Source organism: Panthera uncia, chromosome C2 (assembly GCF_023721935.1).
Source record: "Panthera uncia isolate 11264 chromosome C2, Puncia_PCG_1.0, whole genome shotgun sequence".
NCBI lineage: Eukaryota > Metazoa > Chordata > Mammalia > Carnivora > Felidae > Panthera > Panthera uncia.
The window spans coordinates 153379163-153396406 of NC_064810.1; the positions used below are offsets into that span (position 1 = coordinate 153379163).

At 46.5% G+C, this 17244-nt stretch overlaps 1 protein-coding gene across 2 annotated transcripts in view; it reads right to left on the reverse strand.

The window, feature by feature from the left end:
- GLB1 (galactosidase beta 1) overlaps positions 1-17244 on the reverse strand; it is a 113911-nt gene that overhangs the window by 43902 nt on the left and 52765 nt on the right. For both annotated transcript variants that reach the window (XM_049629065.1, XM_049629063.1), the window contains exons 11-15: positions 11612-11686; positions 9114-9203; positions 5076-5189; positions 3480-3611; positions 1563-1817 (exon numbers count right to left, since the gene is read on the reverse strand). In XM_049629065.1, coding sequence (XP_049485022.1) covers positions 1563-1817; positions 3480-3611; positions 5076-5189; positions 9114-9203; positions 11612-11686 — 666 coding nt within the window. The remainder of the gene's footprint in view (positions 1-1562; positions 1818-3479; positions 3612-5075; positions 5190-9113; positions 9204-11611; positions 11687-17244) is intronic.

The following is a 17244-nucleotide window of genomic DNA, read 5'->3' on the forward strand; positions in this document are numbered from 1 at the left end:
CCAGCCCAGGTCCCTCCTCTGACTTCACCCACAGGGCCCACGGTCCTCCGCCTGCACCTTCGCTCGGCTGTTCTCAAAGGCCTCTGCGACTCAATCTGTCCAAATCCAAACTCATGATCTCCCTCTCCCAGCCCAAGTTTTCTTTGGAAATCTTTTCTTTCAATAGATGGTACCATCTGCCCAGCCACCAGCCTGGAACCTAAGAGGCATCCAGGGTATATCCAATCCATCATTACATCTCATTGATTTACTTTCACATATCTCTCAGATAGTTGATATCCTCTCCATCTTAGCTAACAGCATCCCTGTCTCTCCCTGGGACTACGGTCCAGCCACCTAGATAGCCTCCCCCAAATCCACAGGCACCCTCACTCAACCTGGGGTCAGAGAGGCTCGTCGTATCACAATCATGTCATGGCACTCTCCTGCTTCAAAGGCTCTCATCATAACGACGAGACATTAATGTGGTGTAACTGGCCTATTCCAATTTCATCTCTACCCGCTTTCTAGTCTCTTCTCTGAACCACACTCCGCCCCCAAACCATGTATTTGGGTCCTTTACTGGTTCCTCGCGCCCCTTATTTCCCCTCTAACCAACCACATGGCCTTTGCGCATGCCATCTCTTCCGCCTGCGACATGTTTCCCTCCCCCTTTTGCCATGGCAATTCCCATTTATCCTCCATATCTCTGTCACGCATCACTCCTACAGGGAAGGCTTCCCTGACCTCCCTGACAAGGTCAAACACTCCACTTATTACCAACTCCCATGTTTCTTTTTAGCACCCACTGCAGCTGCTATCTTGCCATCTCATTTGGGTGACTGTATGATTTGGGTCTGTCTCCCCAATTAGAGTGTAAGTTCCATGAGGGCAAGTCCCACAGTTGTTCATTGTTGCACCCTTAGTGCCCGGCACGAAGCTTGGGCACATAGCAGCCACTGAAAAATACTTGTTGAATGCATAACTGAGTCATGGTAAGGTCATCCAGGGTGAAAATGGGACTGAAACGAAGAAGACAACGGCGAAGGAAGACATGTGGATGGCTTCAAAGAATAAAGGTGGGGGGTGACCAGTCAGGAAAGTGGCCAAGGAAGAGGTGAAGATCACAGAGACAACGGTGGGCGCCCCCAGGGTGCAAGGCTGTATGAAAGTGGAGTGTTGTGGGGGTACAGAAGTAGGCATGGACAAAAGAAAAACAAGTTCTCCCAGAGACCCACCCCCTGCCTGGGCCAAATTTCTTCAAGAGAAACAGAAAGTGTCCCTCATAATCAGTATCCGAAGGGCTACGGTTTTTCTTAGGGGAAGCCAGAAAGCCATCACTTGCTAAAGGAAGTTGTCAGTCAGTGACAATGGGGCACACGGTACACATTCCGGCTGGCCATCGAGTCCCCGAAGGTCTGCCAAGGTGCCACTACGGAGGACTGGGTAAACGAACACAGAAAGCTCTCTACTCCCAAACTGTCACACGGCGTCTCATCAGCAGCTCTTTTTGATTCTTTATCAGAAGCCGAAAAGCAGATCTTTGAGGCTCAAACTAAAATACTTTCCATGAAGACACGTACCTTGGTCCATCCAGAAAACTGGATAAAGGTGTCCTGGGGCAAGTCTGGGATCCCGCTGGGAATAGAGAAGTTCCCCGTGTAAAAGGCCGGGAGTGTGTAGTTGGACGAGTGGTGGGCAAAGGCTTTCTCCTGACGGCCATGGTTACGGCCATGCCAGCCTCCCAGATGGCTGCGCACCGCATCCTCGGTGTCCAGCGGGAAGATCATCCAGTCCGTGAGGACGCTGGAACCGAGGGTCAGGTTAGAAATAAGACCCTGAAAAGGAGAAACGGTAATGAGCTGGGGTGGGAAGAAAAAGGTGTCGAGTGTCTCTGTGTCCCTACCCTGAATTCTTAGGGAAAGCAAACTGGGATGTGAAACACCAACAGTAAATGAGATTCAAATGAGGTGCACGCCAAAGTGGCATGTTGCTTGAGGCCAGAGCTTTCGACCCCGTGCCCGCCATGTTGAGTGCTTGGTTCAAAGTCATCGCTGAATGGAGGGGATGATGGAATCTATGGAATGGGAGAATGCATGGAGTCAGGAATGCAGAAGGTGTAGTGGGGGAGGGGGACAGACCCCGCCCCTTCATATAACCAGGAGCAAGTCTTGGCATTGAGCCCCTCAGCAGCACTCTGGGATGATCCCACCGAGTCCGTTCACCTGCTGTGGAACTCAGTGAGGCGGCGTAAACGAGAATACTTTGATATCTGGGAAAGGCTAGGCACGGAGTGACGATAATGGTGACCCTCAGACCTGCATGCTGGAGTTGCTCTATCTGTCCAGCGGCTTAGCGGGCTGGGGCGTCCCTGGCCCCATCGAGGCCTATGCTCACGGCTTGCCTAGCTTCCTCTTCCCTGCCTTTTATGTGGCAAACTTCTCCATTCCCAGTCAGGTCCCAAATTTCTCCCAGGCCACCTCTCGATACCCAGCCTCCACTGCCCACTTAGTAAACCCAATAAACATTGGCCAGGCAGCCATGTGCCAGGCTCTTTGCTGGGCACTACGGCCAGAGACTACACAAGAATGTCTGTCACTGCAGGGGCCAACGTGGCCTGTGACAGCCAAGCAGGAAGGCCACTAGCCACAGCCTGAGCACAAGGACTTTAACCGGGACATCTCTACTGGAGACAAAGGTGGCCCCTGCACGATCATTCCCTAGGAGTGTAATTGCCCTGCCTCTGAGCCGCATCAGCGGGGTCAGGAAACAGTCCCACACACCTGTTGTGGCCTAGGCCGAGTGATGCCATAAATCTTTCCATGGGGGCCTGCTGTCCTCTAGCAGATGAGGAACTATCTGCAGGGAAGCCTGTATCTCAACATCCTTGCAGCTCGCGGAGCCTCGTGCAGAGCATGAGCCTAACAAATGTTTGCCGAATCATGCTCTGAAAATGTTTTCCAAGGAAAAACGTTTGGGTCGGGGCTAGCCACCCGGACACAGAGGAACCAGCAGGGGTGAGAGGCCACGCACCGAGGGAAAAGCCTTCCTACGCCTCAAGGCTTCATCACGGACGGTCCACACCCAGCAAACGGGGCCGACCAAAGGCTAAGCTGGCTTGGTTGGCCACGAAGCCCCTTTCAAGAGCTAGGTGGGCTTTTTTAAGCAAAGGAAAAGCTTGGTGGAGAGGCTTCCTCCTTCTTTCTACAGGATGACCGAACCCGAACACGAGGGAAGGGTTCTCTTTGCAAAGCTCAACTTTCTCATCCTGCAGAGGAGGGCAGGTCCTCAAAATACACGAGCTTTGAAGTTGCAAAACAAATCATGGCAGGTTCAATCACCAAACTTGGCAAAGTGTGTGTGTTTTTAAAAACCGCTTCTACGTGAACAGGGCTGGAGGAGAAGAATGTATGTGCGAGAGTTTTTAAATGGCTTTACAAAGACTTCCTCGGGTGGCACAGACACAGTCCTATCGACCTCGACAGCGAGGCTGGTCCTACCTTGAAATCATTGATGTATCTGCCATAGTTCACACGCCCCATGTTCTCCACCAGAAGGTCCAGAGTGGCTCCGGCTTGCCCTGTTATGTTCAGAGTGATCACGTAACTTCGCTCCAGGACTCCCTGGGGCACCTGTGGGGTCAGAGTCCGGTGGGAATTAACTGAGGTGAGAAGGGCAACAGAGCTCGGCTGGCTCAGCCGTCACACTCATTTTCCTGCCTTGAGGTGTCACCAGACTCAGGAGACAGTGCTCTGCCGGCCCCTTTGCCCAAGCCACCGGCCAGGTGGCCAAGTTCCTCCAAACACTGCTTCCAAAACAGGCAACCCACCAGGCACAGCTCAGAGCAAGGGAAGGTCTAGGCTGGCTTCCTTTGCTCTGGGATGTTTGCTGCACGTCTTTTTTCTTTTAATTTTTTTTATTACCTTTATTTATTTTTGAGAAACAGAGTGAGACAAAGCATGAGCGGGGAGGGGCAGAGAGAGAAGGAGACACAGAATCCGAAGCAGACTCCAGGCTCTGAGCAAGCGGTCAGCACAGAGCCCGATGCGGGGCTCGAACCCACAAACTGTGAGATCACGACCTGAGCCGAAGTCGGACGCTCAACCGACCGAGCCACCCGGGCGTCCCTACTGCACGTCTACTTCTAATAGAAAGGGAACGGACCCGACAACTCCAGGGGGGGATTCCTACTACGGGAGCCCCTCTGTGTTCTCACAGCACAAAAGGCAGTCATAAAAAGTGGCTTCTACACAACGTGGAGAGATGAGACCAAAAATCAGATAAATGAGATAAAAATCAGAGAGTTAGGTGGAGCAGTCTCACCTCAAAATACCTGATAGGATGCATTAACCACGAAAATTATATAATAGAATGAGAACAAACAACTGAAGTTTTACTGACTAGAATTCACGAAGACGACCCACCCCTAAACTGGAATTCAACACACAACGGCTGTCAGTATATACACGGGCAACACACACATGGTGTCCTAGAAACGTGCTCCCGCTGAAATGAAAGCCTTTGATCACAGCAGAATGGAAACATTTTAATTTAAAAATTTCTGAACAAATTTCCATGGTTAGAAAAATCTCTTCATGTGCTTTTTCACATGATTACTCCAGTGGAAGGAATGGAAATCCTCTAATGTTTCTTCCCTGCGCCGTGAAACAAAGTTCTTTGTGTATTGTGGCTATGATTACCATGAACAATCCCTCTGCATAGAATTTCTCACACAGGATGAAGGCACAGAGCTAAACGAATCGCGGCTCCCGCGTGTTCAAAATGGGGCCTGTCCTCCAGGAGCAAAGGAGACATGGGTGACATCCTGTGGTTGGTCAGAGAGGACGGCCTGGGCTGGGGAGACCAGGAAGGTTTCCACGAAGGGGGCTGGCTTGAGCACACCCTTCCAGGTGCAGGCAGAGGGAGCATGGGTGAGGCCACATCAGCAAGCAAGGGCCACAGCTAAGGGACATCGAGAGGAGGGGCAGAGCCGGAGTGTAGAAAGGTGCGCAATGGCCTCAAATGCCCCATTTCCAAGCACAGACCACACATCCCCCCGTTGGGGCAGACACACACAGCTCAGAGACAATTCTTACCCCGTCCACGGCGACATAGGCGCGGTCACGGACTCCATTGAGGGGTGATGACAGGGGTGTGGGGTTGCTGCAGTCTTGAGGAAGCGTTGTTCGGTATAGCACGAAACCAAAATACTGGTGACAAAAAGAAGGAAGGAAAATACATCACTCTTTCAAAAAAGATAGCCTGGCCACCTCGATCTGTGTGAAAGTGCTGTTTCTAGAATCATAAGGAATAAAGTGTTTCTCTAGCCTCCAGCAAAAATTCAGTCTGAAAGAACTGGCTTAAATTTTTAGATCATACACTCTCGTAGCAGTCGCAGCAAGGAATCCAGAAGAGCATTTTATCAGACATCCCTTTCCCACACAAGGAAATTTGCCCAGAATCACTCAGGGGGATCCTATCATACATATCAGGAGGTTATTTACATTACCTCAAAAACACAACATAACACAACAAAAAAAGGCAAACGGGGCGCCTGACTGGCTCAATTGGTAGAGCATGTGACTTTTTAAAAATTTTTAAAATGTTTTTAATATTTGTTTATTTTTGAAAGCAAGAGAGACAGGGTATGAGTGGAAGAGGGACAGAAAGAGAGAGAGACACAGAATCCGAAGCAGGCTCCAGGCTCCGACCTGTCAGCACAGAGCCCGATGCGGGGCTCGAACCCATGAACCGCAAGATAATGACCTGAGCAGAAGTTGGACACTTAACCGACTGAGCTATCCAGGCGCCCCTCGGTAGAGCATGTGACTCTTGATCTTCGGGTCATGAGTTCAAGCCCCACATTGGGTGTAGAGATTATTTTGAAATAAAATCTTAGGGGTGCCTGGGTGGCTCAGTCGGTTAAGTGTCCGACTTCTGCTCAGGTCATGATCTCACAGCTTGTGGGTTCGAGCCCCGCATCGGGCTCCTGTGCTGACAACTTGGAGCCTGGAGCCTGCTTTGGATTTTGTGTCTCCCTCTCTCTCTGCCCCTCCCCTGTTTGTGCTGTCTTTCTCTCAAAAATAAATAAACATTGAAAAAAAAAAATCTTGAAAAAAAAAAGACAACAACGAAGCCAACAATGTTGGTGAAACATTTTCCAGGTTCTTGGGCTAAATGTGCTCTAACATACAAAACAAGAGTCAATCAGAAACTGTTTAAAGTGGAGGGACGGGGGTGGCGGGAACAGAGACAGTGAGAGATGAGGGTGTAACCGGTGGCTAAGTCAGAAGCCAGAGATGCTGGAATCCTTGGTCCGAAAGGAAGGCCCCAGACTATCAGCCGCAGCAACAAAGAGCACCCTTGGCCTCAGCTGGTGACTTTCCTGCTCTGGATGTTAGGCAGGGTGAGTGGAACCACACCTTGTCATCCAGGGGGATCCCACAGACATCCAGTGTGGGACAGAGAAAAAGTTCCTCACGTCTAGAGCCCAGAAAGCAAGGGAGTGTATGTCAGCAAATGTGAAGGGGATTTAGACGAGGTGAAAAAAGAAACACGTTAACCCACGTTCTTGTGTTGCAGGAAAGGGCTGAACTCAAGAAATGTCACTGGGGCCACCACCCAAGGCTTCATGCACAAGGGTGCCCTCTCTCCCAGACCCCAAATCTCCACCTTTTTCTTGTTTGTTTTTTTCTTTTCAAAGTAACTGAAGTGGTAAGTCCTAGCTCAGAGGCTGAGGAGCACTGAGGAAGGGCTCCCAGGAGGGAGCAGAAGTCATAGTGCTCCCTGCAAAGCTGGCTGCGGCCGCCGGGGTGGGGGTGGGGGTGGGGGTGGGGGTGAGGATGGGGTGGGGGCAGAGGAGCAGGGCTGCATCCCACTCCCTGCACCTGCACTCTCCAGGGTTTCGCTGGAAATAAACACTCAGTGGGCTGGCCCCAGACCTGCAACAGCCAGGGCCCAGGGAGTGCCCCCAGTCCTAGAGCACTGCCTCGGCCAGAGATCACAGAGCAGAAGGGCCTGGGAAAGAACTGTGAGTGCAGATGTCTATGCATCAACCTGGAATTCACTTCCCAGGTTCCAGCTGCTCTAGTGACCTGACCGTGTCTTGGCCGAGACGTTCCCCTGCTTGGTGAAAAAGGCGGGTTGTATTTTCTCGAGGAAGACGCGACACAGCAGGTGTTGGCTGGAACGGGAGCAAGGATTCTATCCAGTGTTAGTGAAAGGAGGGCTTAATTACTCATTGCATCGATCCAACAGAGTGGTTAGAACAAAATCACAAGTGTAAACAGAGTAACCAGAGGCAAAATACGCTAAGATTAGATATGCCACTGTCTTATTACCTTATGGTTCAGACACCTTCCAGAAGGGGATCTCCACAGAGAGTCATCAGGGGGATCCAGATAAGTTTCCATTTCGAAAAATGGGGCTGAGATCCTAACTAGGTGTTCAAACTTAACATCACAACAAGGGGACAAAGTGACCTCATGGACATCTTGACATGGCGCTCTGAGGACACAGCCCCTTTGTCACGTTCATGCCAAAAATGTTTTACTGAATCTAGTCAGTGAGGGGAAGTCTACAAGACAACTGGCCCGAACTCAGAAATGTCCATGTCACGAGAAAGAGAGAGAGGGAAAACAAGACTTAAGAATAGTGACAGAGGAAAGAAGAAAAAAGGGACATTATAACTAAATGCGATGTGTGATCATGGATCGGAAGCTGGATTGAAAAAAAGTTAAGGGGTGGCTGGGTGGCTCAGTCGGCTACGCATCTGACTCGGGCTCGGGGCATGACCTCATGGTTCGTGAGTTCAAATCCCGCATCGGGCTTGCTGCTGTCAGCGTGGAGCCTGCTTCTGATCCTCTGTGTCCCTCTCTCTCTGCCCCTCCCTCACTCCTCTCCCTCAAAAATAAATAAACATTTTAAAAAAAAAAAGGTAAGCTATATAGGACATTATTGGATACTTGACTATAGAGTGCATATTAAATAAGATTATATCAACGTTAAATTTCTTAAGTGTGATCATCATATTGTGTTCATATAGGAAGATGTCCTTTTTCTTAAAAGATATATGCTGTAGGGGCGCCTGGGTGGCGCAGTCGGTTAAGCGTCCGACTTCAGCCAGGTCACGATCTCGCGGTCCGTGAGTTCGAGCCCCGCGTCAGGCTCTGGGCTGATGGCTCGGAGCCTGGAGCCTGTTTCCGATTCTGTGTCTCCCTCTCTCTCTGCCCCTCCCCCGTTCATGCTCTGTCTCTCTCTGTCCCAAAAATAAATAAAAAAAAAAACGTTGAAAAAAAAAAATAAATAAAAAAAAAAAAAAAAAAGATATATGCTGTAATATTTAGGGGTGACGTGTCAGGATACTGACCACAAACTCAAATGGTTAAAAAAGGGCAGTTGACTGCAGATACACACACAGACCCAACTGGCAACATTTAGTGAATCCAGGTGAAAGCTACAGGGGTGTAAATTACACTTTTCTTGCAACATTTTTAGATTTGAAGATTTCCAAAATAAAAAGCTGGGAAAAAATTTTAAAATAAATACGAGGGGCAGGCACCTGGCTGGCTCAGTCGGCCAAGTGTGCAACTCTTGGTCTCAGGGTCATGAGTTTGAGCCCCATGTCAGGCATGGAGCCCACTTAAAATAAATAAATAATAAATAAAATTCATACGAGGCAGTGCCTGGGTTAACCACATACACGCGGGCATGCATGTATGCACTGACAGGCGTTCTGCTCCCTTCAAAAGCAGGAAAAATCTCTAAGAACCTAACCTATTGAGAACACGGTCCCTACACCTTTGAGCTAACTAAGGACAAATAATTAAATGGTCTTTTTGCGCATTAAGATGGTGGTTTTCCTCTAGTAATCAAGACTAAGTAGATCAGAAATACAGTCAGAGTTATGTTGAATCAGGTTGAGCTACGCCTATTCAAGGCATGAGAAGAACGGGGTGGGGGGAATCTAGGAAGGACCACCATGTGGTACTTAAAGCTACAGAGAGCCTGGAAATCGGTGGCGAATTTACACGGGACCCGATTTATCTGCCTACCACTTTAGCCCCTGCAGGGCAGTGCAGAAAGTACCTTTTTGTCAGTAGAAGAAGGGTGAAGCATTACCTCTGAAGGCCTACCTGTTTCACCTGGATAAACGTCAACGGATAAAGGCTTTTTATGGGCCCAGCAGGACACAGAACGTTCAGAGCGTCCTCCACCGTCTTTAACTGAAAAGAAACAAGACCAGCATTCACTCACTGTCACCTGGTCATCAGAGTGGAGGCTAATGCCATTTGCAAATTATCAAAGACATTACTGGATTGGACCAAATCCCTAAACAGACCTAAACTGTTAAAATTCCGCTCAATGCTGACCCCCAGTTGCCTTCAATCATCGCTATCCATCCCCTAACTCTCGATGAAAAATAACTCACGGTGGTCATAAAGCGTGTCAAGCACATCTATTCGCAAATACAACCTCTATATAAAAGGCCCTTCAGGGGTGCCTGGGTGGCTCAGTCGGTTGGGCGGCCGACTTCGGCTCAGGTCATGATCTCGCGGTCCGTGAGTTCGAGCCCCGCATCGGGCTCTGTGCTGACAGCTCAGAGCCTGGAGCCTGTTTCAGATTCTGTGTCTCCCTCTCGCTGATCCTCCCCTGTTCATGCTCTGTCTCTCTCTGTCTCAAAAATAAATAAAACGTTAAAAAAAATTTAAAAAAAAATTAAAAGACCCTTCAAATGAATGAAAACCAAGGCTCGGAGGCTGCCTCCTCTCTAAAGCCTTCCCCAGCATCCTGGAGGGAAGTAACCAGGACTGCACCTTCCTCTGAACTTGACTGTGGCCTATTTTCCACGCCTGCATCACGTACCGGCCGCTTACCTTTGCTGTCCTTGCCGTTGTGTCAGCTTCTTAAGGGCAGAGTCTGTGTGGTGCTCACCCGATACCCAGCACATAGCAGACACTCAATAAATGCTTACTACATTTAGTCCAGACGATTGTGTACTCTCACAACCCAGGAGGCTTACTCCGAGGTAATAACAAGGATGATGGCAGCTACCGATCGCTGAGTGCCTACCGAGGCCCAGGTGAGCGTACCTCGCACGCACACCCCAGTGAATCCTTACAACCGCCGGGTGGGGCAGCCATCACTGTCCCCAGGTTAGGGATGAGGAAACAGGTTCTCAGAGAGCCTCACGGGAGCAACGGCAGAGCCAAGGTCTGCAGTTAGGTTTGGCTCTGAACCTAGGACTTCCCGCGACTGACACTGGTTAGAAATTTTATGGACACTTTTGCAGGGATACCTTGCTGATGTGTAACATAAGGGAAAACAAAACCTTAAGTACAATTCCATCAGTTCAGCTACTCACATGGATGCTTTTCTATGTGGACAACTAAAGAAATTCCACTCACGGTAAACGGTTTATTCCATAAACCATGTCCTACATCAACTGAATTCAGTTGCGTGCTAATTTGCTATCTTAAACTGTAAACATTTAGTTCATAAGGAAAAGCTATTTCTACTCACACAATTCTCCTTCATGGTAAATAGAATGTATTTTTGGTACTATGTTAGTTTTGTTTTGTTTTGTTTTGTTTTAGCAATGTTGCTGTATTAAATATTTGTACCTATTTTCTGTTGCATAAAAATACATTTCTCGCAGCTCCAAAACAAATCAACCTCCTCAAGTAGCCAGCAGCAAGGAGAAAAATAGAAGATACTCCGTTTACAAGTGTGATTCAAGTCTGATCAAAACTAAAGAAAGATTCCTATCACACAGAGAGACCACATTCTTTGTAGAATGTAACACACGTATCTGACGCTAGGTGGAAAATGTCACAGGAGCTCAACCAATCATAGTATCAAAGGGCTTCACGAACGGAAAAATTATACAATCGTGTTTGGCATTTTGGTTAAAGATAAAAACTTACACTATTTTAGAATGTCAAGATTCTTAAGAAATGTGTAACTGCTTGTGGTTTTTTTTTTTTTCTCTTGTGAGTTAACAGATGTAGGAGTTAGGGATTATAAAAGGGGAAATCCTGAAGACACAGATGGTCAAAACAAATTGATTTTGGCTTACGTCACTCCCGACAATGAAATGAAATCTCCCTTCTTTTTCTCTTTCCTAGAATAAAACGTCTTCAACTCCTTTTTATGATTAATTTCTAGCCATTTCCCTCTTGCTGCCCCATTTACCAAATAAACCAGAGCACAAAAATCAGTACATGATTTTGAGATGGAGGGAAGCACACTACATGTGCAAAGATCTATGACAATGCCTGTGGCTTTGGAGAACTCCCTAAAAAAATGTAAATTATGGAAAAAGAACCTCACCAAGCATAACAAGGTGGCATGTTATTCCCACAAAGGTCCTGAAGCTGCTTTGGATGACTGGTAATTGAACCAAAATGACCTGAATGATGTACAAACGTCCACCCACTCCTGCTCATGCCCTATGTGCTCACCCCGTCAATGTGACACACGCACGTCCCCATTTTCCCAGAAACATCACCTACCCCATCAGTCTCACAGAAAACCAATTCACAGAAAGAACCAATTCCCCGGCGTGACACTTTCACTCACAACTGCTAAATTCCACCCCCTCACTCCCAACAGTTGTTATTTTCTTTCTTACCTTTTGCAGAGCAACTTTTCCATATGCAAACTTGGGTGTAGATGGAGGGATAAAACCTTCTGGTACTTTTTCAAACTAGAAACCAGAGTGGAGAAAGAAAAAAAAAAGAAAAAAGAAAAGCTGTTAAACCCTCAGAAACGTAGCTATACAATTCAGTTCTCAAAAGGAGGCTCAAAGACTCCAACAATAGTGCGGGTGATTTTCGGAAAGGCAAAGGAACAAAAGGTTTCCCCCACCAGACAGGGTCTGGTAAAGCTCTTACTTCCGTGTGTGTGTGCGTGTCTGTGTATGTCTGCATTGTAAACTCCAGGAATCATTCAAATAATTATAAAGAAAAGACTTCAAAACAGAGAGCAAAAACAAGGAGAGAGAATGAGGTGATGGCAGAAGGCTGGAGTTGGGGGGAGAAAAGGAAAAAGGCCCAGGGCCAAACAGAATCTTGAAGGGAGGTAGCTGTAAGTAAGGAAAAGTATTACTCGCAGGTTGAATCTTACTGATAGATTAAAGTTTGATATCAGTGTTAAATTTCCTGTGGTTATGTAAGAGCATATTCCTACCTCTTATGAAACACACACTGAAGTATCTAGGGGTAAAGGTAAAGTATTTAAAGGTTACTGCATGTAACCCTCCAGTGGTTGAGAAAACCCAAGGGGGCAGTGAGGGGAAAATGATGAAGCACAGAGAGTGAAATGTTGACCTGGGTGAATCTGGGTGTGGAATACTCGAGCGCTCGATGTACTACTTTTATTCTTGAAACTTCTCTGTAAGTTTGAAATTTTTCTTAAATAAAAGCCAAAAACTAAAATAAAAATAGAACCTTACTATACACTAAACACACACACACACACACACACACACACACACACACACACACACACATTTAAATTAGAGTTAGAAGATATAAGTGCCAAGTCTTAGAAGTCTCTGTCCACCTCCAAGTAGATTGCATTATGATCTCGCAGGCTCCCCACATTTCTTTCCTCCTCCATTCTTCTCTTCCTCCCTTCCTTTCCTTCGGTTTCCATCTTTTAAAATTATTTTTATTATTATGTTTTTTAATTTTTAAGGTTTATTTTTGAGAGAGAGACAGAGTGCCAGTGGGGGAGGGGCAGAGAGAGAGGGAGACACAGAATCCGAAGCGGGCTCCGGGCTCCGACCTGTCAGCACAGAGCCCGACGAGGGGCTCAAACCCATGAACCGCGAGATCATGACCTGAGCCGAAGTCAGACGCTTAACTGACTGAGCCACCCAGGCGCTCCTCGGTTTCCATTTTTTAAAGTACTTAAAAAGGAAGACGACAGACTGCTGTAATGAAAAGCAATAGTTTCCTGACTATTCTTTTTGTGCTATTCTTCAGAGGAAACCATTTTAAATCCATTTAATTTTTCCATTTTTGCATCTTTTAGTTTCTATATTTATACTTATCTGCTATTTCTTATTTCATCCCTTGAACACATTATTGATTTCTTTAATACATGAGAATTTAGCCCACGTGTACTGTTCTGGCTATCTCTCTTTCTTGCCAACATGGTTATATCATCATTTCTCTACTGGTTACCTTTGTAGCTTGAAATACTACACCTCTATTTCTTAGTTCCATCAATTAAGATGATCTTTTGTGTCCATACTTTTTAAGATAAGTCTATTTGTACCCTTTCCTGAGCTCTCTTCCCTACTCCCACCCCCAAATTATCAGTTATACTTTTACACTGTCAAGGTTAAAAAGTCTGTCCTGTACCCATACACCTTCCCACCACCTGTACATTGACTCTAAATTCAAAATCAATCAACAGTGTTCACATGATTATAATTATATAAATATTACTCTCTGCAAAGCTAAGTAGTATGTATCATGGTGAATGTTCTGTGTTCTTCAGCTTTTTGTGTTCTTCTCCTTCCCCTGGGGTTTCTAATTGCCTTTCTCTTTTCCTGTCTGCCTTTAGGTTAACTCCTCTTTAGCTGTTCTAAATTTCCAAAGATGGTGGCCAAGTTTCTCCAAACACTCTTTCCTCCCCCTAGTAAACTTCCTGTTGGAACTCTCGAGTCTTCTTGCTCCAAGGGAGTGACTCTCCTCTGGCCTTGATATTCTGGCACTTTTCTTCATTATTCTCCTGGTTTTAGCTTCTGTTTCTAGGATCTTGTAACTACCTCCTTTCGCTGGAGCAATCTCAAGTAACTTCCCAAGAAGTGGTATGTGGAAGGGAAATTTTTTGAATTTCTGAATGTCTGCAAATGGCATATGAAGTCGATAATTTGGATGAGTACAGAATTCTATACTGAAAATCATCTTCCCTTAGAAGGCAAGATTTGCCCCCCCATATCATCCGGTGTAAGTCACCGGATGATTCTTGTTCTTTCAAAGGTGACTGGCTTTTCCTCTCTAGAAGCTTGTAAGTGCTTTATTCTCTATGTTTTCATTTTTTTCCAAGGATGTGTTTGCGTTTGTGTGGTTTTTACATTTATTATTCTGGGCAACTCAAATATCCTTTTTGGTTTTAGAAGAAAATTCTGTATTTTTTTAATATTTTCTTTTCTTCATCTTTTTCCCTTAAAAGTAAGTTAGACGTCCTAGCTTGTTCCTCTGTATCTCTCATCTTTTCTCTCTATTTCAATCTGTCTTCTGGTTCTAATTTCTAGGAGATTATTTTTTATTTATTTATTTATTATAGTGTGAAAGCAACATCTTTCCAAATGTCTCTAAAAGATATAAATTTGAGAGGGTCTGCTCAGCTTTGCTTAAGATCTCTCATTTCTGTCCTGAATTATCTGTTGCCTTTAGGTTATTTTTCTGTTTACTTCATTTTGGTCTTTCTCTTTTCCTGTACAGGTTTTATGGATGTCTTCAAACATCCGGCCACCCTTGGCCATCCATTCTTATTTAATGGTAATGCAAATGAATGCACCAGCATTCGCATGACCATCTTCTCTAAGCCAATCCTGCTCTGTGTACCAGAGCAAGGTTTGTTCAGTGCGGAACTGTCTTAGGGTGATTTGGGAGGGAGTCAGACATAATATGTAAGGTTTTTGCTCTCAGGCTGCACACTTTTTTTTTTTTTAATTCTAATTTTCTGACTATTAAAAAGATGCTTCCCTGACGGACAGTTCATTTGAAAGAGGGGTGGCAAAGTGGAGGACCTGATGGGAAACAGGCAGTTCCATTAGCCTTCCCATTTTCAGCTGTTTCATTCTGTTTTTTGTCACATCTGCGTTTCCAGGACCCTGGTTCTATAGGGTTCTTTAAGAGTAATCTACTCCCTGTTAACCTGTTTCTTTAAAAAAATTTTTTTTGGGGGCGCCTGGGTGGCGCAGTCGGTTAAGCGTCCGACTTCAGCCAGGTCACGATCTCGCGGTCCGTGAGTTCGAGCCCCGCGTCGGGCTCTGGGCTGACGGCTCGGAGCCTGGAGCCTGTTTCCGATTCTGTGTCTCCCTCTCTCTCTGCCCCTCCCCCGTCCATGCTCTGTCTCTCTCTGTCCCAAAAATAAATAAAAAACGTTGAAAAAAAAATTAAAAAAAAAAAAATTTTTTTTTAATGTTTATTTATTTTTGAGAGAGAGAGCATGAGTGGAGGAGGGGCAGACAGAGAGGGAGACACAGAATCCGAAGCAGGCTCCAGGCTCCGAGCCGTCAGCACAGAGCCCAACGTGGGGCTCGAACTCACGAACCACGAGATCGTGACCTGAGCCAAAGTCGGATGCTTAACTGACAGAGCCACCCAGGCACCCCTGTTAACCTGTTTCAATAATCCCCTTTCACACTCCCTGGGGACCTAGATTTCCTCGTGCTACTTCCTTAGTCACCTATATCTATTTTTTGTTACCCGGAAATTTTTTGAAATCTCTCATGCATGGATAGTGCCCCTCTTGATGGCTTCATTTAAAAAAATACCATTTTTAATCATTTAATAACATTTTGAAAGGCAGAAGAGATAAGTATGTGGTCAGCCATCCATCTTGAACTGTATTTCTAGTATTCAATGAATTGATAGTTCTGTGACGTTTTTATTTTTTTTTTTATTTTTTATTTAAAAAAAAAAATTTTTTTTTTTAATGTTTATTTATTTTTGAGACAGAGAGAGACAGAGCATGAACGGGGGAGGGTCAGAGAGAGGGAGACACAGAATCCGAAACGGGCTCCAGGCTCCGAGCCGTCGGCCCAGAGCCCGACGCGGGGCTCGAACTCACGGACCGCGAGATCGTGGCCCGAGCCGAAGTCGGACGCTCAGCCGACTGAGCCACCCGGGCGCCCCTGTGACATTTTTAAAGATTAAAAAATTTTTCTTAATGTTTATTTATTTTTGAGAGAGGGAGAGTGTGAGCGGGGAAGGGGAAGGGAGAGAGGGGGACAGAGGATGCGAAGCGGGCTCTGTGCTGACAGCAGTGAGCCTGATGTGGGGCTCGAACTCACGAACCGTGAGATCATGGCCTGAGCCAAAGTCAGACGCTCGACTGACTGGGCCACCCAGGCACCCCTCTGTGACATTTTTAAAAGAGCACGTTAAAGGGGTGCCTGGGTGGCTCAGTCGGTTGAGCGTCCGACTCTTGATTTCACCTCAGGACATGATCCCAGGGTCACGGGATCAAGCCCCGCATCAAGGCTCTGCGCTGAGCACAGAGGCTGCTTAAGATTCTCTCTCTCCCTCCCCCTGCCCCTCTTCCCAGCGGGTTCTCTCTCTCTCTCTCTCTCTCTCTAATAAATACAATGAGGGGCACCTGGGTGGCTCAGTCAGTTAAGTATCTGACTTCAATGAATTTGAGTCCCACATCACCTGAGCCCTCACTCCCTTTTCTCTCTGCCCCTCGCTCACTTGTGCCCTCCCTCTCTCTCTCTCTCTCTCTTAAAATAAAATAAAATAAAATAAGCACATTAAAACGATCTTCATGATTCACATTAAAATGAATGTGAGGCCAAGTAGTTGTATCTGTGGATCTCAGACAGACAAGATGGGAAATCTCTCTTCCCAGCCTCCCTGACAGTCCTAAACCACACTCATTGTCCTGTGGCAGTCTCCCTGCCTCTTCCTCCAGCCCACACTCTGGCCAATAGAAGCAGCAAACACAAATCCACAGAGGGGAACGGAGAGTCGTCTAATTTGTTTGCTGAGGTCCCCTATTCACCTGCACATAGTGGCGACCATGTCGTATCTAACTCCGAAAGTCACGGTGGAGTCCGGCGTCCAATGTGAGTAGGGCTGCAATCTCCTCTATCACACTGGAAGAAAAAATCGCGGCACAGGCAGCGTTCCTTAACCTACACTGAGCTCACAGGGATGGAATGCTTCTGTACTAGCTTGGCCGTCTCCCTTGCTATGCACAAAGGCCCTTACAGTCCGTCATTGTATTTCCTTTTTAGAGGTGAGACTGGTGAACTTGCTCAAGAGAATCACAGGGCAAAGGAACGAGCTGGGATCTTGACCCCAAGGCAAGTGTTGTTTCCATCGTTCCACCTCACCTCCTTTATGGTACAACAGTACAAGAGACAGTGTCTCCTATTAATTAAACATAATTCCAGAGACAAAAACACCCCATGATACCTTTTCTCTTCCAGTTTTTCTCTTGGACCCTCTCCTTATGCACATATGCCATGAAAGATTAGAGACGGTTTTGTAACTTGCTACTTACCCAAAGTACTTCTGG